This window comes from Cinclus cinclus, chromosome 6 (assembly GCF_963662255.1).
Source record: "Cinclus cinclus chromosome 6, bCinCin1.1, whole genome shotgun sequence".
Classification (NCBI taxonomy): domain Eukaryota; kingdom Metazoa; phylum Chordata; class Aves; order Passeriformes; family Cinclidae; genus Cinclus; species Cinclus cinclus.
The window spans coordinates 11,021,090-11,047,717 of NC_085051.1; the positions used below are offsets into that span (position 1 = coordinate 11,021,090).

Here is a 26,628-nt window from a genome sequence, read left to right on the forward strand (position 1 = left end):
AAGCTGATGACTCCGAGGAGATGTCAACCTCTGCCCTCCGCTCAGAAGGCACAAGCGGGAACACTGCTTGAAGCTTCCCGACCAATTTGCATCTGTCTTATCAGCAAGACGCTGCGTCAGTATGTCCCAGCTAAGAGGTGTAAGAATGGCGTGTCTGAAGCAGAAATGTCTCCGAGACCACTAATGAGTGTTTGCTGGGTCCCTCGTCGGGATGGATCGTCAGGAGCGAGTCCAGTTTGCTGCAGTTCCAGTCAGCCCCGTACCCACGACTGCTCCTCGCTGGAGCGCAACCCACGTCCTCCGCGCTGGTTTTTCTCCCTGTGCTGTCAAACGGGACTTACATAGAAGCTTATCAGAGCGTTCTTGGCAGGCTCCGCCAGCTACCCAAGCGCTGTCCTGTCCTCCCGTTTATCCTCAGCATCTCCGCGGCTGCTGGCAAAGCCCACCGTGCTTCCGAGGGCCGCGGTCCAAAAGGAGCCTGCCTCATCTGCGCGTTACCGACAGCACCACGGCAGCTCCCGGCGCGGCCCCGCCGGGCGCCCCAGCGGCCACCGCCCGTGCCCGGGCCAGCACGTCCGGGGCCACCCGGGTCACGCCGAGGCACTGCCGGGCACTGCCCTGCCAGGCGACCCGCGGGGAGCAGCACGGCCGGGCCGGGCCGGGCCGGGCAGGGCACCCCGCTCCGGGCTGCTGGGGCTGCTGTGAGGGGGCCGGGGCCGAGCCCCGACACTCGGTACCGCTACAGAGCCCAGCGGAGACGCTGGACGGCTCGTCCCGCACAACCCGGACAAAACGTGACCGGGACACATTCTGGAAGCGCAGTCCCCGGTTCCCCAGGCCGGGCTGGCGTTAGCTCGCCTCCGGCTTCCATTTCCTCGGAGCGCCGGCGGGGGCGATGGCCGGCCCCAGCAGCTCCTCCCGGGAGAGGTACAGCCCCGCTCAAGGACCCGGGTGTCCCCGGGCACATAGAGCGCTCGGAGCCGCCGCGAGTGTCTTTTGTACGGGGAACGCGTCCCGGAGCCGCTGCCCCCCGGGCGGCCAGCGCACAGGGGGAGGCTGCCGGGAGACAAAGCCCCGGGCGGGCGGGGCGCGGACCTCCCCCGCCGGGCCCTCCCCGCCCGCGGGGGGCTGCTGAAGGGAGGCCGCGGTGCTGGCAGCGGCGTCCCGGCACGGCGGTCGGCCCGGGGCAGCGGCACTGCGGGACAGCCGGGCCGGGCCGGGCCGGGCCGCCCCAGCCCCCGCCCAGCCCCGGGGTCACGGCGAGCGGTCCGGGCGGCGCGCAGGCGCACGGCGCGCCCGCGCCTCCAACATGGCTGAGGTGGTACCGCTCCTCCTGCGGCGGGCGCGGAGCGGAGGATGCTGAGCCTGCCCCGAGCCGCCGCCGCAGCCGCTGGGGTGGTGAGGCCGAGGCGCGCCCCGCGCAGCCATGGCCAGGCTGGCCGACTACTTCATCGTGGTGGGCTATGACCACGAGAAGACAGGTAGGTGTGGCTGCGCGCAGCGCTGCCCCGCCGTGCCTGGCCGCTCCCCGCGCTCCTGCCCGGCCCCGGCCCCCGCCCGCCTCCGGCCGGGCCGCGGGAGGAGGAGACTGCGGCGCTCACGGGGCGCGCGTCCGGCCGGGGGAGGAGGGGGTGAGGGCAGCGGGGCGAGCCAAGGGTTAATGCCCCTTTCCCGAGGGGGGAAGCGGAGGGGCTCCTGCACCGCCAGGCCGGGGCAGCTCCCGCCCGCCGGCAGCGGCTGCGGCTCCTTCCCAAAGCGCGGGCAGGTTCAAACGGGGCCCGCGGCCCCGCCGGGCCCGGCCCCCGCCCCGCGGCCCCGCCGTGCCCCCACCTGTGTCCCGCCGGCCGGGGCGCGACAGCCGCGCCTCCCGGGAGAACAAAGGGGGCTCGGCGAGCAGCGGGGTTTGCCCCGTCTGGCCGCTCCTCCATCGCCTGTTGAGCGGGGCCGCGTGTGCCCCGGGGAAGCGCCGTGGCACCGGGAGGCTCTGCGGGGAGGGTGCTTTCCCTAAAGCCTCGGGACGCGTTCTGTCTGCTGGGGGGAAAGGGAAGTGGTGTTATCTGCTGGCGTTTTGCGGGCGAAGAGAGAGTGGTTTGCGTTATGTAACTCTCCCTTATGATACCAGCTTTGTTGCTGCACGGATCTCAAATCGGTGTTCGAACTGGTTGGAAAATGGAGTGATTGTCAACGGGTGTGTGTTTGTGCTGGGTATTTCAGAGCGATCCTTTGAATGTATGTTGTTAATAAACAATATTTTAAACAGTCTGATGTTCTGTAATTTATTTAACTGTGCATAAACCAAACAACACTCGAGTTTGTTACTCAGAGTAATTCTTTGAAGTAGCAGTTGCCTGTAGTCCGTATCTGTTCATTCAAAAAGTGCAGCTAATAAACTCAGACTATGGGATTTTTTAAAAATAAATATAATCTTTAAAGAAATCGTTGTGTGTTTAAAGATGCAGTGTCTTACAAAGTTCTGCTAAGGGTCTCTTGGATTTTACTGTTCTGCAGTTTTTTATTAATTGCAGCCTGGTTTCTCACCCCATTTCATAATAGGTTTGTCCTAATTGTACAAAATCGAGACATCTGAAATGGGAAGCGTCTTATGTTAAAAACAAAGACCTTCCCTTTTGCCTCTCTCCTGTTTGGAACATTTTCCATGACAAAGTAGAGGGAACCCAAATCAAAACCAAGAAGCCACCGAAAAACCCAGATGTGCTTTTGGGAAGACAAAGCAAGTAGGCTGCTTACTTCATGGCTATGATACAGATTGCATTGAAAGCTTTATGTCTGTAGAATGTCTTCATCTGTAGCATTTAAGTATGTGTTTAACTTCCCATACATAAATTGTCTCATGAAGTTTGGTAGAATTGCTTGAATGGGTGAAATTGAGCAGATTCAGAAATAACTCCTGAACCTTAATTTGAGAAGGTCATGCCCAGAAAGTAACTGTTTAGACTTGATTATTTAAATTACTTGTTGCTACTTTAATGCTTCATAAGAAAAATGCTTGAAGGAACAACATTCTATTGAAGACTGCACATGCATTGTTTTCTAAATTCCTTTACCCCCACATGCAATCCCATAATACATGGAGTGCTGACCTTTATTTTTCTTATTAAACTAGTTTTTGGATGCATTTATTGTGCTTCCTTCTATATGAAAAGCAGGGACAAACGTTTCTAGAATTATAGGCTAGCTACCCCTGAAGCTTTTATATTTTTAAATATGTTCCTTTTTTTCCTTTCCTACTTTTTTTTTTTTTATCTGCAGCTACCTTTTGGCTTGGTTTTAATGTGCTTGATTTTAATGCTGAGTGTATTTACATTTTTGTAGTGTGTTTCCACCCCCCCCCCCCCCCCCACCAGGCATAATCTGTAGAATAGTTCTGTGTAAACAAGCAAACAAAAATGCTTCACCCTCTCCCCCAACCTGCACCCTGTCTCCCAACCTGTGTGTCAGCAGTGTTTGGATGATAAACACTTGTGGTTTATAGGGAAGGGTGTTTATAGTAGTGACTGCTCTCCCAGAAAAGCCCCCACTGTGTCTGCTGGCTCTCGTCTCACTGCTTATATGGATTTATTTGCACATGCCAATATCTGAAGTACCCCTGAAAATATGTTAAATATGTGTAAAAAAATATGTAAATATCTAAAATGCAGTGTTTCTGCAGTTTAGAAGCAGATTTGTAGATTTTTCTTGTTTTGGAGTGGCTTTGTTGCTGACACTACAAGTTTTTATTCAGCATAGTCTTCAGGGGAAGTGAACAGTTTTATTGTCCTCATATAAACCAGAGAGTGTGTCCTTTGGGAATCAAGCATATGAAAGTCCATTCCTGTTCTGGTCTAGGCCTGTGTAAAGTGATGTTACAGCAGTCCTAGTGCTGCCATTCCTATTGTGTTCAATCTTCCTTTGATTTCCTTGCTGGCTTTAGGATGCTGACTTATCCAAAAGACCTTTCTTGCTGGGTGTTTTACCTGTGTTGCAGTGTTATCTTGTCCTTGGATTACTTTTCTGCTAATTTTTCAAAGAGTGTTGGCTCACCAGGAGGTCAGATGAATGCCAGTATTGCCAGATCAATGCACCCCGAATTTATGTCAGCTTAAATGGTCCTAGAGCCTTGGGCACAAAGATGTTAGTGAGGTGGCTTGGTCTCCTACATCCTCCAAGGAATGGGAACCCTTGGATAATTTACCTTACAGGCAGTTTATTCACACTTGGCAAGATGCACAGAGGCTCTGCCTGAGTGGAGAATGAGCTTTGCTGATTCTGCTGACAAGAGTCAATAGAATTGCAGGCACTCAGGAGCTGAGAAATCTTTGTGTTGTTAAGGATGACCTGATTCACCCAGATTTCTCTGTGTTTCAGGTACACTGGTCTGTATGCCCACTTAAGTTGCTCAGTCTGTGTCTCTGCCCATAAAACTGAGTGTAGATGGATCATTGTTGTAATGGCTGTTGTGTATTTTAGGAACTCGTTCTGAGCCACTGCTCAGATCTGCAGCAGCAGTAGTTGCTCTCAGAAGTGCATGTTAAGTGTCCTAACAGAGTTGGAGAAACCACATTTATAAATCCCCAGCTTTACTAAATCCCTTTTTTTGTTGTTGTAGCAGTGAAAGCACGAAGCATTTCAGTGACGCGCAGAGTAAAGCAATCAACCTTGGTGTATTTTGCCTTTAGCTGAACCTTGACTAAGGTAGATAACCACATTTTCCCCCAGCATATCAGCACAATATAAAGCTGTTACATAACTGGCTACAAAAGGCATTTACAGAAGTCTCTGGAAGGAGCAAAGGTGCTTCCAAATGTAGGCATTCTGAATTAACAGGTAGGAGAAATCCCAAGAGGCCTTACTCTTGATGCATTTTATTATTTTCATGGATTTTGAAGTGTGTTTGATGTGCTTCACCAAGAAATTCTCATTTAATGTGTCTGAATAATGGAATGTGGATGGGATTTAGGAAGGACACAGATGTTTGCAAAGATCACAGAAGGGCATGAGAAAAAATGCCTTTTTTGTTTTGTTTGTTTTTGGTTTTGCTGGTACAAGCCCTAATCACAAATCTATCCACAGAATGTACATACAGTGGTACTGGGAAAAGGTAAAAGGGAGAACATTCTGTGTCTTTCTTAGCTCAGCAGCTGAAAGGTAAGGATAAAGAGGAGAGGATCCAGTCACTGGATTTGATTAATTATCCCATGCACCTGTAGCAGCTTTCCTGTAGGGTGCTGCTGGTTGAGAAGTTAAAGAAGAAGTTAAAGGAGAAAACCTGTGAGGTGGAGCAAGATGTTTTCTGTGAGGTTTGGTGGCTCTAAGAAGACAGAGGAATGATTTGTTCTTGATTCTGTGTGCAGTTGCAATGTGTAGGACAGAAGGCTTGCAACAGTGTAGCAGTTTTATTTGGCTGTTGTCACAACTGATAAATGCTGGTATAACATGTGTAGGCTCTGTTGTGGTTGTTTCTGTTCTGATTTTTATCAACTCTTCTTTAGGGAAGCCTTTATTGTGTAACATAGCTTCGTATCTCAGAGGGTTTTGAAACAAGACAAGTGATTGTTGATGGAGTGGGAGAAATTTCTAAATGGAGTTGACTGATTCTTCTGTTTTTTTCCTCTGAGCAGATTTTGCCTGTGAAGAATATAATATGAGGATTTTCTGGTGTATTTGCTGTATATTTGTAGTTGGGCATTTCACTGAGCTAGTGTGTGTATAAGGAGTGGATGATTGCTTGATGCCATGGGATGCAATCTGTAACACGGAAAACATAGAAAGATAAGGGAATAGAGCTGTTACTTCAGTGGCTTTCTTATCTGTGCTGCGGCTTAATTTGATTCAAATGCAATCCAGGGAAATCTCAGAGGGATTAAAAAGACAACAAAACCAAAATCTTTCTTGTTGTGGCAGGAGAATTCTTGTAGCTGTAGTGGAATGAAGCATCAAGTGTAGTGCTGGAGCAGAATGCAGAAATGTGCCTGTGTATTGCTAGGAGATTATGTAGTTGGCTATGGCTGGGTAGGGCATGGCAGCCCAAAAGCCTTGTCAACACATTAATTGCTCCAGTAAATGAAATTATCTCTTCCTCCAAACCCTGTGCTTTACTTTTCAACTAAAACAGCTTCCACAATACTGTGCTGAAACAGAATGAGGAGAAAAATATTTCCACTGCATATGGTTTTTGTTTGTTTTGATTGTGGTGGTGTTTGTTGGTTCTTCAGTGGGTTTTTTTTTTTTCTTTTTTTGTGAGTTAAAGCTCTCTTGAAAGTGTGCTGGGAGGACTCCCAGTGTTTTTTAGTAGCATGTGTTCATAAAAGATATTCAAGCAGTTTCTTCTAGTAAATAATGTTGAACAAAAGAATTTTTATTTTGGTTTATGGATTTATCATTTTGGAGAAAACTTAAAATCAGTAGAGATCATGTAAACTTTCTTTCCCTCAAGTGTCTATAATGAATATTTTGAAAGAACTTGGATTTCAGACCCTTTATAATAGCAACCCTTTTTTTTCCAGCCTTTTGTTTTAAACAAAAATATTCATGGAGGCTGATATTTTTCTCTGTAAGCTATTTTAATTTTTTCTGGAATACGAGGACACAGATAATGTTGAGGGAAGTAGCATTTCCTATCTTTGTGACTAAATTGCAGTCAAGGAACTCTCTCTCCCCTGTTCTGTCCTGGATTAACTTTGTGGATTATCTGACAAAAAGTCACTTTTCCTGCAGCCTGTTCATGGAAGACAGTTTGTTATGCAATCCTGAATACTGTGTAAGCCCTGGCCTTCTATAACCACAATCATATTTTTCAATGGAGGGCAATGAGACTGACATTCAACTTCTCCAGTGTTCCCAAACATAACAGTCTTGTCTTAAAACAGTGAGGAGGAGAATTATACTGCTGTGGTAGTTCTCTGACATGAATTTAAAGTACCAACTACCTCCCCCATTACTGGTACTCACAAAGGAAAACCACAGTCACTGTGGAATCGTTTGTAAAATGTGTAACAGCAGATTCGCAGTTCAGCCTTGATAACTGTCAGTGAAAGTTGTATCCTGCAAATATATACTGGTGAGTAGGTTTTCCTTTAGTTCTTCTCTCCTCTTATTCCTCTTTGCAGTAGCATGAGACTTTCAGGCTCCTTGCTTATACAGTGGGAAAAAAAATATTTCTAACAATAGCATTATCAGTATTGATGAGATTCATTTTCTTCTGCTTATGTTTTGGGAATTGTGTTCCATTTATATGTGTTTGTTGAAATAAATTACTCCTGTGGTGTCAGTGGTATGTTCTGAAGTCAAGGACAATCCAATTAGTGTTGATTGGGATTTGGCAGCTAAATCCCTACTCATTGAGCCAAGAACATGCTGGTTATTGCTTATCTGCTAGTGACTAGATAGATCATGATTTCATGTCTCTAATGTTTACAGCTCTCAGTTTTCAATCTTCTGCAAATCAAATACTATGAAAAAAATGCAGTCACTGAACAGAGCTTGAATTCTTTGGTATTTTAGAATTTCCTTTCTGGTAGTGTTGTGCTCAAGATGTCAAAGTAACCACAGAATTCCCACTGAGCTGGACGTAGGTGACCGGCTGTCACTCCTGCAGGTGGAACCAGCACTTGGTGACACTGTGGTATGGATCTGGGTCAGGGTGTTGTGGAGGAAGGCTAAGAGAAGAAAAAAAAATCATGATTTTGATTACAAATTCAGGATAGTTGCATGCAAAACCCCATTGGACCATAGAAGACCTCAGTGGATAAAGAGAGACAAAAGAATGTTAACTGTGCTTACAAAATTAATCACTCAGGAAGAAATTTAAGGGGTGGGGGGGGGGAATAGAAGGTGGGAATAATGTCCTTATCATGTCCTTTTACTGTGGTTCATATGCTGTTTCCTAGGATTTGAAACCCCAGAAAATCCATTATTTGATACTTGGATCAATCTTCAGCAAGACAGAAAATGTCTTTTTTAAATGTTAGCGTGTTGGGTTGGGTCTGCTGGAATAGCAACTGGAAGGAAGATGAGACATTCTGGTGGAGCATTTTTCAGATACTTGAGGATGAAAAGGGATGACAGCTTTTCTTTCTGGAACCTTGACTTCAGTTGTGGAAGGTTGTGCATTTGGAAAATGAGTTTTGTTGAGCTCCTTTTGCCAGCTGCTGTAGGCAGTGATGCCAGGAGTATGGAGTGTTGTCAGACTCTGTAGTGGGCTGCGTGTCTCTTCTCGTGGCTTAGGAAACCTTCCTCATAAGACATTGGCCACTCCTGCTTACTCTTTTTGACACATTCTGGTATTTTAGAATGCTTTCTGTCTTCTGGGTTTACTCCAGAAGAATCTCTGCCGTTTTCACCTCTCACTTTCTCCTTCCTTCTCTTGCTCTCAGTGTTCATTTAACTCTCTTTATCTAGTCTGTGTATTTCTGAGATGAAGTCCTCTTAGCCACTCAGTCTGATTTCTTATGGTTTTCACATTTAAATAAACAAATTCAAATTCATCACACAAGCACCAGGGCCAGGTTTTGTCCCTTCTGTAAATTTTGGGCCTAAAAACATGTTGGGTAGAATTTTAGTTTAGGCCAAAAAAATTCCTTTTCTCCCCAGTCTTATTTCTTGGAAGCAGAATAATTATTTGGTGTGAAGTCCTACTGAAATAGTTGAGCTGGAAACAGATGTCAATCATTGAGACTTTGTATGGTGAATTTAGTTTGTTTAAGTAAAAAGTAGTTGACAATAGTTACAGAACAAGGTAGAGCACCATTATGCCTATAGCTGTTAGGTATTTGTGTAGCTAAAAAAAAATCACACTCGTTTCTTTGTTTGTTATAACTGCACCAGTTAAAGCCCAATAAGCCTTTTAGCTTGACCACTGTGTTCTTGAAGTCTTCAACAGCTTAAATTTGTACATTTAACATGTGTATTATTGTTTTGGACAAAGAAATGCAGACGCTCGTCCTTTTTGGTGACTATTGTTCTCTGAACTGTAAATCTTAATTCCTAAATGGCAGTAAGAATAAGCCGAATGTGTGACTAACAAAATGCTCAAGACTCGAAAGACAAAGTTGTGATCTTGTCATAAATTCAGCTGTAATGGAATTTTAATTCTTGAAATATTGTTGAGTGGGCGTACTGTAGTTTTAGGAAAGCTGTGTTTTTAAATTCTATTACACAGACTGCTTTTCATAAAGTTGCAAATTTTAATTGCATAAAAATAGAAGAAAGCCACATGCTTTGTTCCTGCAGAGCTGTTTCTTCATAATTACTCCATTTTCCCAGAAAAACACATAGTAATTTTATGAAGCTTGTGTGATGACTGGGCTGTTGCTGGTCTATACTGTTGGTATATGCTATTTTTAAACTAGGTTTAATACAAAACATTCTAATAGAATTTACAAGAGGATTTCCATTTTCTTTCTTCATGTTTTATAGTTGGTGAAGAGAGAAGTAATAGGGTTGATATTTTTTGAGAATATAGATTTTTTTAGAGAAGATTTCAAAGAAAAAATGGTGATTAAATGAATTTTAAATTACTTCCTAACACATGGATTTGAACCCACATTCCCCCCCCCTCCTTTTTTTTTTGAGTAATTTAATCTATTAAGTGTCTTCCTCTTTTAGGCTGCAAGTCCTTAGAATCTTCAGTCTGTGAGAGTTTTTTTGCTTCAGTGTATTTTGTTCAGTGGGCTTCCAGGCAGAATTTGCTTTTTGTGAAGAATCTTAGTCTGGGGTCTCTGCCTGAGCCATAGGTTGTGCCCATAGGGCTGCATCTGAGGAACAAGTTGGAATTTCCTGTTAAGGGAGGCAAGAGCTGCTGCCTGAGCTTTGCCTTTGGGATTTCCCACACCCCCCCTTTTAGAATTGCAATTATTGAATTGTTCTTATTTTATGCCTTTCAGGAGCTGCTTGCTTTTGCAAAATAGGAAGCTGATTAGCACGTGTTTCTCATGATTGGGAAGTTTCAGCAATGGTAGAAAGCCCAAGGTTTGGAATGGATGCTTTTAGTGGTATTTCCAAAACAAATAAGATAACGAGGTGTACACACAGAATAAAAGGATGTTTTCTGTGGTGATAAATACTTAGTTTGTGTTTAGAAATCCATGCGAGTGTTCAAAGTGTTGCAGAGGAATGTTTCTTCTCTGGCTATTTTGTAGTGACTAAAACTGAGATGCTTATTTTCAGTGATAGATTCTGGTCCACTTTGCTGAAGTGAGTTGAGACAATGCCTGTGAATGCCAGGTTTGCTCTCTGGCTGGAGGCAGCAATTTTAGACACTGGTGCCAGTTCTGTACTGCTCCCACTCATGAGCTGAGGTTTTGACTCAGGCTACCTGTGAGCATCCTTGAAGCTGAGCCACCTGGGTTTGTCCTGACACTGGGTGACTTTTCCAGCTCTGAGGAGCTGATTGTTTCCAGCAGGGAAGCAGCAGAGAGAACTGGAACATCCCAAAGCCCCCAAAGCAGTGGGTTGTCCTCAGCCTGCAGCTGTGATGGCACTGCAGTTCAGCGGGACAGCCAAAGCCAGTGGTGTGTTGTTTCAGCTACAGGCAACTGAAAAGAAAACAAAGCCATAGAGAGCCACATGTTTGTGATTTGGAATTCAAAACTCTTCTTTCAAAAGGTTCACTTTCCTGTTTGGCTAACGTGCATAAATAATGATACCAGGTTTGCCACTGAATAAACAGCGTCCGTTCAAGTTGTGATACTTTTGTAAGGTTGTTGTTTCAGCACTGTGTTTTCCAAATATTTTGTTTATAGTGTTTATTATTAAAAGAGATGAGATCATACGTATTTAACAAAATTATCTCGTGGAGGCTGTTTTTTATCATTTTGTTCTCTTTTGCCACATGGCATCTTTTTGGAAGAGGCAAAACTGTCACTCATTTTTTGTGAGAGAGTGGTCTTGAAAAGAACTCAGAAGACATGCTTTTTGCCTTTCTGACCTTGTAAGATGTTTTTGCATTCTTACAAAATTATTTTTGTGCTTGTTTATGGGTTTATTTGTTTATTTATTTTTTTAATTTACAAAAATGTGTCCAGTGGTTTAGTAAATAGCTTTTTTGGGAAAACTGCAGTTCAAGAGCATGTGGGTTCCATGGTCTAGTCTCTAGACATAGTTATTGTTAATAATAATCATAGCTGCTCCTCTTGCTGATAGCCTAGCAGAAGACAGGAGGTAGCAGTTTACATCCATACTTAATTCTAATAAAAATGAAGATTGTTGCTCTTTACAGTGAGGTAGGATTTGGGAGGCCTAACTCAGAAGAGTGTTGTTTTCATAATCTGTTGTTTTCTTGAGAGCATGCTTACCATCATTTGAAGTTAGAAAACCCGGAGGTAAGATTCAGATAAAAGTAATAATAACAATAATATTTTTTTTTTTAAAGAAGTGGTCTGTATCCCCTTGTTTCTGTCTTGTGGAAAAGGCCTTGGAGATGTTTCGTTTCCCAAAGTTCTGGTGGTTAAGGACAGAATGCTGAAAAGTAAAACCCATGGATCTCCTATCTTCTTTGTAACTGAGTTGTGTGTGTTCTGCATATTCTCAGCCAGTGTTCTTGAAGTTATTATAAAGTCAGTGGGTTGAGCTGTCTCCCATGCCTAATGTCTTTTCTCCTTCTCCTGACTCCCCAAAAATCAGTAGTTGTTCTTGTTTTAGGTTTTATATGAAAACAAGAGGAGTCATGGCTACTGATAAAATACTTTGAAATTCCAAAGCAGAAGATTCAGAATGTAGTTCTGTTTAAAAGTTCCCATATGAAGTCTAGAAATGAGAAAACCCTCATTACTTACTAAGTTTGATATGTACTCTCTACCTAGTCTTAACTCTTCTCTTAAAGGTTTGAAAATAGATTTGCAGAGACCAAAACATAAATTGTGTGTTTTATTAGATTTGATTTATGGTTCTGTGAAGACTCTAGATTGTTTTTTATTCTTTTGCTTTTATTCTTTTTGATGGTTACTACGAGGAGCTTTGGACTTCAGTGATCTTAATGTAGTTGTACAAAGCACCGTATGGTTTCTACAATTTTCACAGCAGATGGACCAAGGTTTTTTTTCAATATGGTCTTGCCAAACTTAATTAGCAGCAAATTTTCATGTCTGAATCTAAGCTGTTCCTGATTTAATGGTAGGAGTCTCAAGAGTTATGTATAGATTCAAGGATCATAGAATGCTTTTGGTTGGAAGGGACCTTAAAGATCCTCTGGTTCCATGGGCAGGGACACCTTTCACTAGATTGGGTTGTCCTTCCTATGCTGGGGCCCCCAGAGGTGGATGGAGTATTCCAGGTGAAGTCCCAGGAGAGCAGAGCAGAAGGAGAGAATCACCTCTCTTGACCTGCTGGTAAAGGGTGGGTGCGAGTGATCACTGCTCTTGGGCAAAATTGGTAGCATGGACTCCCAAAATTAATTTTGCACACCTTTTACTCTTTTTTTGTTCCACTTGTAAATATCCAGTAAAAAATGAAATGCTTAATGCTTGAGTCTTGCAGATGATTGAAAGAAAGTAATAAAAGTAATTCCAAATAGCTGAATCTAAAGCTTGTGATGAAGGGCTCCAGACAGAGCTCATGATACTGAGTGACCAGTGTGTTCAAATTTTAGATGAAATGCAGTTTTGATAAATACAAGCTAAAGTACATTCAGTGGTGAGAAGGAATTCATAGCAATGGTCTCTAATTTAGCTATTGTTACTTAATGGAAAAGTTCTTGGAATCTGTTGGGACAGTTCTCTGTAAAACATCCGCCTGATGTCTGGTATGGCATCAGTACACTCAGAAATAAACAGTGTGGAGTTGTGAAAAAAACCCACCCAAAACCACTGTGATACTGGGACTTGCAGCTAAGGGGCCAAGAATGGGTTGGGTGAATCCTAGAGGTCCAGTTCAGCCCTGGTTCCTGTGATCCAGAAGCTTAAAGATGGGGCAGCACCTGCAGGAATTCCCGGTCTGTTCTGTCCCAGGGCACGGTGAGCTGCAGCCTTTGCTGGCTGGGGTAGATGGGAACTCTGTCTCCAAGCCCCTCCATACATGACTTTCACAACCTTCTCTGGAAGTCTGTTCCAGTGCTCCTCTGGCTGACTTCCAGGAGACTTTTCATAGAGATTGAGTCATGTGGGTTTGGGTACGGTTTTCAGCCTGTTATTACTCTTCTCCTTGAAGTGTGGTGACCAAACTGGATGGAAGTGACCTTAAAGATGATGGTAATTTACATGAAATCTTACCAAAATACAGAGTGAGACTGGTACTTGCTGGTTTTGTGGGCAGTTCCATGCATTGATATCACTCTGAGCTTTTTATTTTTTATTTTTAGCATTCAGCATCATAACACTGAGGGTCACTTTGTGGTCTGCTCTAACCTCTACATCCCTTTAACCTAAACCACGTTTTGGCACTATATATGCAGTCAGGTGTTGTGGCCTGACTCTGCAGCTTTGCTGTTCTCCTTAGTCACACTCTTAACATTTTATCATAACGTTTTTCCCCAGTCTTTCAGCATCCCTTTCAATTAATATCTTGTCCTCTTCTCTGTTTATTATCTGCACTTTCAGAAAATAAATAATTGATGTGTATATATAAAAACCATTTCTTTGTATATATGCTTGCACATGAAAAGAACAGCTGCAGTTACGTTCTGCCTTTCAGCCTGCTGCAACTTTAATCAAAACCAAAACAAAACCCACTCCAAACGAAAAACTGAGCATTGGACCCCACAATGACTCACATATCATGTCTTGGAGATAAAATTAATGCTGCTGTAAATATGATTGAGTGTGTGTAGTGGATAAATTTGCAGAAAGCATATTCAGTTGATGTCCCTGGGCATACTAAGTTTTGGGTTGTTTGGGGTGCATTTAAGTGGGGTGGTATTTTAAGAGTCAGGGACTTTGAGAAGCAAGCTAGCAAATTATTTCCTAAACAACAGAACCAGTGACGTATTTCTGCACATTTTTGTCTTTTGTCTGGAATGGCCCTGGTAGTGCTGCTACAGACAAGGAACAGGGTGTCTTGAATACTAACTTTTCTCCAGATCAAGGTCACTGAATATTTATTTATTTGGGTTAAAGGCCATTGGTTACACAGACGTTGTTTCTGTAGGAAACCTCTCTGCAAGTAGCAGTTACTTGTGAGAACACCATTTGCTGTCACTTAGGACAATATTTGCCTGCCTTTGTGGCAGACACATTATATTATGCTCCAGTTAAGATTCTGGGGCTGCCACAACCTCAGAAGGGAGAGGTTATGTTCTATTAATTAATTACGGGCCCATAGTCAAGTGGCATTTAATTGTTTGCTAGGACATGGGTTTGACTCTGTTTTCTTTGTTTATGCTCTCATTTCAGGCAACCAGTTCCTTCAGTTTCTTGCAATTGCAAAATATGGATTGAGAAGTTAAAAAAAAAGAAATACTGTTTTTACTGCTAATGGTGCGTGCACTGGAAGTGCATTTGAATGTGCAGAATCTTGGCAGTGTAGCTTATTTATGGGGCAGGAGATGGCAGTAAGGAAATAGGTGATTTAGCAAAAGAACAGAACCATACTTTATTCTTACATAATGGTTTTAAGCGAACTCTCAAAAATCCTGAAATACCATAATAATTGTTCAAATTTACACGTCAATATTTATCTTGTGCCTTCCTGTTTGATTTTGTGTGTGTGTGTGTCTTTTTTCCAATGAGGTAAGTATTTACCAGCATTTGCAGCACTTGTTTAGCTGTGCACAGAGATCAGGTGAAATATCATGTGCTACATGAGCAAAATGCAGTTCACCTTTTGCAAAGTTCAGCTTTAGTTAAGGTTGCTAGAGTTAGAAGGAATACAAAAACACAGTAACACTTGTGATGTTTCAAAGTTTGTGGATTTAAAACACATTTGCATACAGCATTATTTTGAAGAATTCACATTCTTTGTGTTGGTCCCCACTTAATTTAAGTCACTGCCAGCCGTTTTCTGTGGGCAAGGAGGGAATGAAATACTGTTAACCTTTGCAAGCCAGAGCACAAACAAACAGTGTTTGACTTGGGGACAGCTGAGGGTGTTTCAAACAATGGTGTTCATTTTGATTGCCTGTTTGAAGTAGACCCTTGCTTTTTGTTCTGGCTTCGGAAACAAAACACCTTGTTTGGAACTTGTCTGCAGCTGTGAAGAGCAGAGTTTGTCGTGCAGGAGTGGAGCAAGATGACATCATGAGAGGATGGTGACCACTGTGGCAGCGTGCTTGTGTTTGCCCCGGTGTCAGCGTGATCAGGGGCATGGGTTTGTTTCATCTGGGGTCAGTCAAGCAGGCAGGGATGGAATTGCATTCTGGGGATATTTACGTGATCCCTTGGTCGGGGCTGTTGTTATTTTGACCTGGAAGCCACTCGGTCTCTGTTCCAGTGTGTTCCCCAGGGGAGCCCTCTTCATCAAGCAAGGCTGTCACTGGGTAACTCAGGGTGTATGGATGGTGACACAGAAGCTCCTTGAAATTCAGGCGTGACAGAAGGCAATAACCATGGAGCCTTGCTCACATCCCCTGCACATCCTCAGCTTCTGGAGCACTGGAGATTGTGGAGCAAAACCTAAGCCCTCATGGCCAAATTCTCTTGGGAGAGAACACTGCTTTAGAATTTTGGCCTGCACATACCAGTGTGGCATTAGCTGGTCCATGGGGTGACCAGCCTGAATGTTGGCATTGATGCCATTCAGGCAGGTGGGTAAGGAGCTGATTTTTGCTAAGTACATATGGGCTGTAAGATACGCTCAGTGTACTGGGAGCTCTTTGTTTTTGCTCTCTTTTTAGTCTATAGTCAGTCCAGACAAAATATTTGGCCTACCAGGATATGTGAATCATTCTTCTTTGTAAAGCATCATTTATCATCTGTGTTCTGAAATTGTTTTGTATGAGGAAAACATTGAATGTACTCAGAAATTTTTATTGTCAACGTGCGTTTTTACAGCTGTTGTATAAAAATCTTGCTTTGGTGAGATCAAAATATTATTTAATTGTTTTAGTCTACTGGAATCACAGGAAATATACAGGGTGGGAAACTCCCAAATGACTTGTCACTCCTCATCATCTGTAGGTGAGCAGTGGCACGCAGACTTAAATAAACAAATCTTAGCAGCTGGTTAGTTCTGGGAAAAAAGAGAAAACTTGCTCCCTCATCCTTTATGAGTGCTTATATTTATGTGTTGAGTAGAAGAAAAGCTTTGAAACTTCCTTAATCAATGCCAAAATACATGTACAGTACAAATGTATTGTTAAGGATTGAGTGAAGAGGTTGAAATCAGCTTGTTGGTTTTTTTGTCCTTTTAGTCTTGTTTTAAATGAAGGTAAACCTGGTTTTGAAAGAAACTAATGCATGTGAGGAGGGTACTGTCTAAAATTCTGTGTGGATTTTCAGTGAGCATCTCAAAGGTCTATGGCAGCTGCTGAGAAGTTGAGGGAAAAATAATGTTGTAGTAGACAGTTGAGATGACCCTCCAGTCAGAAAAATTCTGTTTGAACAAATTTTGTATCAAGTATGATGCAAGGAAGTTTGCTGCCATGTGATATATATGAGTGATACCTGCTGGGGCATGAGCATGTATGGATCCATGTTCCAGTTCCTCTCATTAAAGGACTGTGGCTCTGTAAATGCTTGGAGGCAGGAAGTATTATAGAAAAGTGGTGTTTTAAATAACACCAAGGAATATAAAAGGGCAGTGGAGGAGGAACTGCAAGATTACAGACATTGTTTTTTGGAGATCAAGTGTGGAGTGTGCAGAGGAAGAATCCTGTGAAGCTAGTGGAGAGATAATTAAGGGACTTGGAAGTTGAGGCAGCTTCCCTTTATAGAGGGTTGGAAAGCAGATCAGGAGGAATTGAATTGCAGAGCTAAAATCTTGCATGTTGAGATTTGCTAAGTTGTATTTACAGGTTGGGTTGAGGTGTAGGTAGCTTGAGCAAGCTCTGGAGCAGGACTTTGCTGTGAGGTAGGACTACAAATAGAGACTGGATTTAAGGCTCAAGTGAGGGAGCTGGAGAATTGAGTTGCACGTTATCTCTGCAGCACTGGCACTGCGTGGGCTATCACAAGGGCCCTGATGAGGAGGATTCCTTCTTCACACATTTCAGATTTGAGGAGGATTGTTTTGATCTGAGGCAGATGAAAGAGAGATGTGTGTGAATATACAGCTTTTGAGAGGAAGAAGTGAGGACAGAAGGGATTTATCTGTCTCTGCTGCCTGAATTATGTTGTTCACAGGCCCTTGGTTGAAAATTTCAGATGAGCTGGCTTAGTCATATACTGCAAGAATATCTTGAATTTGCCAAGATGTTCACTTTTAACACAGTTGGCAAATAGTATCCAAAAGTAATTTTAAATTTTTGGAGGTCATGACAATTCCCTAGCTCTTGAGTGACAGTGTGTCCTGTGTAAAACAGCATTAACTTACACTTATGTTGCAATTTAGCAGGAAACTTGGATCTTTCACATAAGATCTGGGTCAAGTATGTATTTCCTTTGATTCCAGGCAAGTGCTTTTTCCTGAGAATCAATGCATTTTTTTTATTTTTTATATTGTGGAAATATTTCTTTAATTGATCAACTACCAGACCTTGAAATTATTTTAGAAGTGATGATTGTTTTGCTTCAAAGTGTGTCACACCAACTTTAACGAGTCACACTCTGCTGCTTATGGGGAGCATCTTTCTGGTGTTAAAAAACATCAACCCACACTATGTCTAAACTTACAGTAGACTTAGAGCTTTGGTAACCTTCACCTTGAAGATTTTGGAAAGTTCATTGCCTTCTGTATAAAGAATGTTATTTAGGAAGGATTTTTCCACCTATTTGAAGGCAAGATGCATACTGTAATGCATGTTTACTTTGGTTTCTTGGCTTCAGAAAGGGACTGCTTTTTTGCTGCTGTATCTTTTACACAGATGTACATTTTGCTTGATTTTACTTTAATCCTTCATGTGCACTATTGATGACAAAGAAATAACAGATCCTCCTTTACAGAGTGTTTGGATACTTGACTGTATCGAGGCATCACTTTGAACTCTGGACAAATTAGTGTAATGAAACAGCTGAGTTCCAAACGTCTCAGAGTTGAGCTTGAGAATAAACATTCTGCATTTTCAGCTGCTCTGTGCAAAGAAAGTCTTTTTGAGCATGGAATATATGATTACTATGTGTGAGAAGATGCAAAGCACTTTTTGTTTGACGTAAACACTGTCATAATGCTCCGTGTTCTACTTTACTCTAGTGTTTATGATTACACTTTGTATTATTTGGTAAGGAGGCCTAAAGAGCTTCTAAGGAAACATCACAGAATATTCCACATTATCTCAAGGATAAAATTTGATTAAAAACCAGAAAAAAAGCCTTTGCCTTTTCAGTCATTAACCAGACATGAAGCCCAAATCCTTGAGCTGAGGGAAAGAACACTGCTTTGTCACAGCACAACTTGTCATTCTGATGTGGAGGGGTCTGTAGAGCTTGGGAGCACAGTCCAAGGCAAATCCTGCCCTGTCAGTGGGGTAGAACAGAGGAACAGCTGCAGGAATATGTCCTGGAGCATGTGCCTGCAGAAGGTCTCCACTGTGAGTCTTGCCATAGGGGGGATACACTTTGCATATGGAGGGGTCTGCAGAAATACCTGGAAAATCTGAAGTAAAACTCTGATAAGTTCTCATTCTGCCTATAAAACATGCAGCTCTGAGGTAGCAGATGGAATTCCTGTGCAGTGCCTAAGAGAGTGTGTAGAAATTCCAGGTGTGCATTGTGTGTTCCTGTAGGTGAGGATATTCTGGAATTTAGGGGGAGGTTGCTGTGACTGCTGAGAGTTGCTCTGGTACATTTGCTCTGCATCTCATTTCATCCTGCAAGTAATGTGGGTTAAACTTGGGCATTCATGCTGCTGAAATACAGAATACATTCTAGGGCCATTATTTTATTTCTGTAGGGCTGCCTTGTTAGGTCTTGCAGCACTGAACTGATGTTTTGTCCTAGTGGGGAACATTAGAGGAGTGGCTTTGGCCTCTTCAGTTTAAACTGAAGGTCATAATTAAACTTTTTCAATAGTTGTTCTGTTTGGTTATGTTCTGGTTTGAGTCATGAAGGAGTTGCCCAGTTGCCTTTTTTTATTTATTCTGATGGACACAATAGAGTTGGGGTCTGGTAGGATTAGTAAGGCAAGAAAAATTCTTGTTGAAGATACATCCAGGAATGGGATGATTTTTTTCCTCCTTTTTTCCCCTGGAGGAGAACGATGCTCTTAAAAATAAGTCCGGATCCAGACATTTAGCACAAGTTTTATTTTTTTATTTTTTTAAATTGAGAGCAGTTATCCTAGTTCATACTTTCCTTTCCATTTTCTATAACAAATGATGTAGCTGCATCAGAAAAATTGGGGGTCTGCCATTTTATTTACCTGTAAGATTTGCTTTTTCCAAAGCAACGGCTAAACATTCTAAATTTTCTCTTAATGCAAACATGGGATTTTTTAAAATGTTGAAAGTTGATTTTTAGATTTGAAAGTACTGAAGTTTGAGGACTCAGTCTCCAGCAAGTTCTTTTCTCCTCTGCTTTTCCATTGACAGTCAACAAGAAAGTCCATGAGGCTAAATAAAGAATGACAGGTACAAATCCAGGACAAGGATAACAGGATGATGTGTGCAAACCTTGTAGCTTCTTTTTGCACATTTCTATTAAAATAAGTAGTTATTAAGTAATACAAGTCCTCAGAGACCTCCTCTATGTAAGATGTGTATAAATCACTTGAAAGTCATGGTGATGCCAAAGAATACAGGAAGTTCTTTTAAAAAATAACACCATTTACTGTGTAATAGGGCACAAAATATACTGTAAAGCCAGTTTCATGGCTTTACATATATACTGTATGCAGTTTCGTGACTGCTGAATTTTCAATATATTATTATTTGAGACTTCTGAAAAGCAGCTTTTTACCAGCTGCTAATAAATTATTTCTGTATGACTGTGTTGCTAAAACAATAGAATGGCAACAAATGATGAATGTTCAGTAGTAGAAGGTCTGTATCTTCTCTGTCTTCAGGTGCTCTCAATAATTGTCAGAACACTTCTAGTCTTGTTAGAAAGCATTAAGTAACTTCCCTCTGCTGCCACTTGAACAAAAGTCAACCCCAAAAGCCAGCCCTGATAAGCTGCACAAAACCAAGGGAGACTTTGAAGGCAAACAAGTCACAAACCACCCCCACCAAAAAACTGCTTGAAACAAAACCAAGAAAACTCCCTAAACAAGAACACCCCAAGTCCCAGGAAATAATTCTTGATTTTCTGTGTGTTCTGTAGAAGTCTGGGGCCTTCAGACCCCCAAGTGGATTCTGTCATTTCATTTGTTGAAGTAATGGGTAGGAATGGGTTTGATAGTGTTTGTTTTCAGCCACTTGAGGGGGTGATGCATAGAAAGCATGAGGATGAAAAGGTGACATCTATTTCTGCCACACAGGAAGGTTTTTAGCTCTGTATCAGGAAGGCTTTTTGGCTAAATATTGTTCAGTGTTTGGGCAGTGACATGCAGAGCATTGTCTCATGTTGAGCTTCTCTTGTGCAAGCTGCATAATAAAAGTATGTGTCTCACTTGGTGATCTGTACTCTGCATGTAAATTGAAATAGTTCTGTGCTTCCAGGATGTCAGGATGGGGGCAGGAGGAAAGCAGTGGAGACAATTTTTTTTTTTTTTTTTTTGTGTTTGAGCTGCCTTTTAGGGAGTGTTTTTGGATATTTTCCTGTTTTATTTCGTTGTACCTCTGAATTTAAATCTTTCTCACTTCTGTTAATTTCAATTTAATGTGTTTTGTGATTGTATTGTGCGTAAGTAGAGTACAACCCAGAACCTGGCTGGAGTACATGGAAAATTACTTCAGTTTAAAGACAAATGGTTGTTTTATAAATTGCACCTTTGAATATTTGTGCTTCCATATTAATTGTGGTTTTGTCATAGTAACAGATTTGCTATGACTTAGTAAGTCTGTCAAGGGCCACCTTCCTTGCTATCCACAGCACATTTAGGATTTAAAGATAAAATTCAGAAGTCATTGGTCAATTTGTTTCACCTCTTTTACATTCTTTCACAGTGTGTGAGAAAATAACAAATGAGGAAACTAATCTAGTGAAGTTTTTTTTTTCCTGATTAATTTAAAGCTACTTTTATTCAGTGTCATACCAGTTAAGAGTTACAGAACTGAAAAGCAGGTCTGAAATTGTAACTCAGACTTTGCTGTTGCAGTGCAGTAATAGTTACTCTGGTCATGGGGACTGCACGAAAGTAAAGGGATGAGTAATGGGATGGGCTGGGGAAGATTTCCTTGCATGAAGTTGAGTCTGGGGTTAAGTGGGAAGCCAAGAGAAGTGGAAAATAGAGATGTATAGGTAGTGTGTGAGAGGAGCAGGGTGGGCAGGAGCTGTGCTGTTACCTTAATAACAATTGAAATCAAGTGCAGGTTGTACTTCCAGGTAGCTCTTTGTGTTTTATTAGTAGTGATGCTCTTCAGACTCTTCTTTCATTCTGACAGAGAGGTTGTGTTTTTCCCCTTAAGTCTCCATGGAGACTTTTTGGAGTTGAAGTTAGGAGAGGTTATGTACACACAACATTGTCTTGTCATCCATAACTTCTCAGTTCTCTAAACTAATCCCAAGCATTTAAGTGTGTGGTGGCTCGGCTGCGGTCCTGTACGTAAGAAAAGACATGCTAGAGAGGAGAAGGCTGTTTGTCTTGGACAGTTTTTCTGCCATGCTCGTTTTTTGGTGTCATCGTTTGACTGATGCCAAATGCTGGTTGGATTAGTAAAAAAGCTTGCAGTTTATTAATTCAGGGAGCAGCTCTCGTACGTATCTCAGTTATTTGGCACACTAAACCAGCAAATCAGATAAGGAAGTTTCAAAGTGCTGCTTTGGCTAGTAGTAGTGATAAAGCTTTTTACTTTGGCAAACAGATTGTTTGCAAGATAAAGTTTTTGGTTTTGCTGACAATATTTATCACATACATTACCTGTTAATTCTTTTTTCTTGTGGCCCAGGCTTACGTGCTAAAATGTCTTTTATACAAGGGCCAGCAGAAACAATTTTCAGTGTATTATATATTGTATTTCCTGAATTGAGTCAGAAGTTTACAATAGTTTCTTACTTCAAAATTCAAACACCAAAATACGTATTTCTAAAATATATGCTGTGTATGGATGTATTTTTGGGTAACATCTGAAAATACTGTCATCCTGAACAAACTAATAGACTATAGTAAATTTTTTTCCCCTTTCGTGGTGCCTGTATCAGGTGTTTCATTAAAAGAGATGTAGCTTGTACAGTTTGTCTGTGTTGTGAAGAGATTTTTTTCTCCTCCTCCAATCCTCTCAGTAGCTACCAGTTATGTAGGGAAGGTGGAAAAGCAAGGAAAGCATAAACCTGAAAGTGTAGGGCATTTTCTTTGCATCATAAAAATAATTTCCTTAATGAATAAAGCAGTTAAACAAGATCTTGCAGGTTCAGTGAAGACAAATTCAGGGTTGATGATGATGATGATGATGGAATTACAAAGCTGGAAGCTTTCACATTGCATCAGAAGTAAATGTGACATAGAATATCCTGGTTGTCAGTGGATTCATTAACTTAATAAGGAGAGATTGTACACTGGCTGCTACTGCTGATGTGTTTGGTTATAGTTCAGTGGTAGAAGAGTTTTGTATTTAATTTGTCAGGTAGAGGAAGGCAGAGGCCTGGAACTGTGTCGATGCAGAGTAATTTCATGGATTTTATTTCATTTTAGTTTTTTTAATGGGTGGATTCTTGCTGAAAGAAGCTCTTGTGCTGCCATGCTGTCCTGGCACTTGAAGGGCAAGTCTAGGAACTGCCCTTGGGCTTTTTGAGCAGAACACTGAGGGTTGGTCTTATTCCCACCAGGCAAAGGGTAAAGGAAGTGGAAAGGTGGCTTATAACCAACTTCCACTTGCCCTCTGGTCCTGTGCTGCTGCTCTGGGGCTCTGGGCCAAGCATACCTAATGTGGAAGACCTAATGTGCTGGGAAACCACATCATTTGGAGATAGAGAATATATGCAATTTGCAACAATTTGTACAGAGTGTGGAGGAGGTTGCATTTAATATGTAGCTTAGAAACAAAGTTATGTTACAGACAACTGTGTGAGTATTTTGTAGTAATGGGCAGTTTGCATCTCAGTAGTCTTAAAAAAAAAAAAAAAAAACAGTCCAAGTACTTCCAGACATGTTAGTCTGGTATGACAGACTCTTCATTCATCAGGAGTTGAAATCTTCCCCTGCTAGAAAGCAGTAGCTCCCTTGTACAATCCCAAAGGCATTGTGCATTTTAAAGAATGTGAAAGGTGTTTCTCAAAGTAAATTCTTTTGTGCTCAGAGAAAGTGTTTACCTCCACTGTTTAGATGTTTAACCTGGACAGAGGAATAAAATAATATTTGAGTATGATTTGTAGTTAGGTTGTGTTGTTTTGGTTGTTCTTTACATCTCACATGCAGGACTGAAATGGTTACCAGTGGAGTATTATTTTCAGTGTATCAGGACCTAATTTTGCCTTTGTTCATTATATTAATTTGTGTGCTTCGAAGCCGGTTTTTAAGTGTGTCCTGTCTTTGGCATGCTAAGAACAGCATTAGCTGTTCTCCAGAACATAATTAAATGATTGGAAGTTATTGCTACTACGGGAAAGAAAACATCTACTGTTCATCCAGAAATAAAACATTATAACAATTCAAGCCAAATAGGATAAATAGCCCCAGGCTATTCTTTTTAAAATGTCTAGGCTTAAATGCCTAAGCTTTAATCATGAAACTTGTTGGTATGTATGGAGATATTTACAGATATTTCTGCGTCTTTCTCTTCAGACCTGACTTAGGTTTGTAGGTTTTTTTACTGTTACTGAAAACAATAAAACCCCATGTTGGTATGCATTGGTTTAAATATATAGCATATTTATGTAATCAAGCAGTTTTTATGGGTTTGTTTTCTCACTTTTGTGAAATGCTGTGTGATGTAAAATATTCTGATGCTTTTACCCATGCAGAAGAACTCCAGAAGGGCTGCTGAAGTTGAATCAGTTGCATTTACTGTGCAAATTGGAATTGATTCAGTAGAGAAGTCCTTGACATAGTCCATCAGAATCCATGAAGTTGCTAAAAAAATAAAAAGCTGTTTTTAAGCTAATAAGGAGCAATTGCATCACTTCTAAAACTAAGAGTAGCATAATACAGGTGAGAATAAAAAAAGTTAAAGCTTAAAGCTTAAAATTATTAAGAATGTTAAGTCCATTCCTTTTTTTGTGAACAGAAAAGAAATGGAAAGTTTCATTTAAGGTAATGTTTACTTTTGAACCTATGGCAACCTTCCTCTAGAGTGTGCATTGTCTACTTCAAAGCAGCATTAGGTCATTCATTCTTTCATTAATGAATCACTAGAATTATTTGTTCGACAATGAATCACAAAGCAGGTTTGAATGAAGCTTATTGAGGAGGGTATTATTATCAAATTTGCATCACAAATGCTGCAGCATGTATTTCATATGCCTTCATTGACTTACTGATCCTGTTTTTCCCTGCTGTTCCTTTCTCCCCACCCCGCCTCATTGTATCTCGTTCCCTGAAAGGACAGCTGAAATTCAAAATTACTGCCTTTGATAGTTGATTTTCTTTTCTGTTGCTTTTATGTGATAATTTGCCAGCCCATCACTTCTGTAGATAGGAATCTATCCTGGCTATAAAGAGCATGATTTACTGACAGTATTTCTTACAAGTAAGGTTAGAGGTAGAAATTATTACACTGAAATGACCTGGGTAGATGTTCAGAAATCTACAAAATGCAGAATTTTGCAGCATGAAATTAGCCAAGATTGTAGATCTTATTTTCTGAGTCACATTAATGAAAATATGAGGTGCTAGTGCCTGGAAGCAGTCTGCACTTCTGTGTAGTCTGTGGAAGGGTATTATTCAAGTTCTGTTATCCTTCAGGGTAGTTTCTAATACTTGCCTTTTTAAATTTTTTTTTTTAATCGTAAGTCAGTTTTCATGTCTGTCAGGTTTGAGTTACAAGTGTGTTTGGACTTTCAGTAATGTCTGTGTTATCCTCAAGAGTTTTCTTCTGTTCTTCAAACTTGAAGTTGTGTCCCTGTCGTAACAGTGTTGTGAATGGCATTTTGGGTGGCATTAACAACAGATCACATCTCTGAGAAGATAATATTCTGAATGTGTTGGTGCCGTCAGTAAACCCCCAAAATATGTTTGTCCAGTCAGCTCAGCATCTCTGGCTGTTTCTGAATCTACTTGATTCTTGATAGAAGAAAATTGGGTGAGTGGAGGAGTGATTTTAGGGGATGTCCTGGAAGTTCATAATGTGTTGAGTTTCTTGTTTCTTTGTTTTTTATGGTTCATAATGCCCTGGATAGTTGGCTGGAGAAGTGGGGATTTAATGTTAATAACACCTTCAGCAGCGCTGCACAATCTTTATTTGCTTTGATATTTGGTTGAGTTTGTTCTAGATTTTGCATGATTGTTTGGTTTTTCCTTTTCAGAAGAGGACAAACATTAAAAGTCAAAATAACAGAAAAGATTCAACACAACATAGAATTTATGGGTGAACAAAAAGCCAAGTGGATATCTATTATATTAATAGGCATTCAGTTTTGGTTTACTGTGTGATGATATTTGAGTTTGTGTCCGAACAGGCATTTTTTTCCCCCTGAAAACCTATGATCTAAACAATGTGCCATCACATTTTTGTACCTTTTCCCCATGTTCATACCCTTCCTTTTGTTTCTCCGTGCACTTGTCAGGATGTACAGGATGCAGCCCTTGAGATGTAGAGCTGTTTCTTAGTAGGTGTGAAATTTGAGTTTACTCTTGCTAGGCAGTGTCAAGGAGCACAGCAGCAGCCTCTGCTGCCCTCTCCTGCTGTGCTTTCTGGCTTCTGTGTTTGGAAAAGTCAGTAACTTGCAGGATGGAGCTAGGACAAAATGGGCTTTCAGCTTTGGGAACTGATAGGGTAGAGAGTTCCATGCATCCTGATGCTCTTCTGTGAAACAGAAATATTTATAGCTTAATGCAGGTTCCCCAACCTCCTCCTCAGTGTTAATTATGGGCTGGGGAGAAGGTCCTCAAACACATTGTTCACCTTCACGGTAATTTGAATAAAAACCATGTGAAATTTTCGGGGTAGTTGTCATGGGGGTGTAGTTTCTGACACGTGAAGCAGACTAATCTTGCATGTTCAGGGACTTGAAATACATTTTTTTTGGATCCATGGGTTGCAGGTAGTAAAAAGCCACCTTAAATATATTAGTAGTACAAAGAAAAAGACACTGAGTATGTAAGTTTGTAATTTGGATGCTTTAGGCAATGTTTCACCAGATAATAATTTACTTTCCTTTTAAAAAAGCCATAATCTGTCATTTCATAAAATGTTTGCATATCTGGATATTCAATAATAAGGAAATAAGGAAAATTGTATTTATTGAAAGGTTTAAAAATGAAAATTCAATGTAAAAATCTTTAATAAGATATGAAAATCTCTATGGTAATTCCTTCTCTAGGACTTAATTGCTCTGAGGATAGTTGGTGGGAGCATTAAGGATGGGATTAAAAGTGTCGTGGGATAAGAGCCATGTGGGATTTTGTATGTATACC

The 26,628-nt window shown here is 41.4% G+C and overlaps 1 protein-coding gene across 1 annotated transcript in view; it reads left to right on the forward strand.

The window, feature by feature from the left end:
• Positions 1-1,426: 1,426 nt before the first annotated feature.
• Positions 1,427-26,628, forward strand: part of SBF2 (SET binding factor 2) — a 230,196-nt gene continuing 204,994 nt past the window's right edge. The window contains exon 1 of the mRNA XM_062494271.1: positions 1,427-1,481. Coding sequence (XP_062350255.1) covers positions 1,427-1,481 — 55 coding nt within the window. The remainder of the gene's footprint in view (positions 1,482-26,628) is intronic.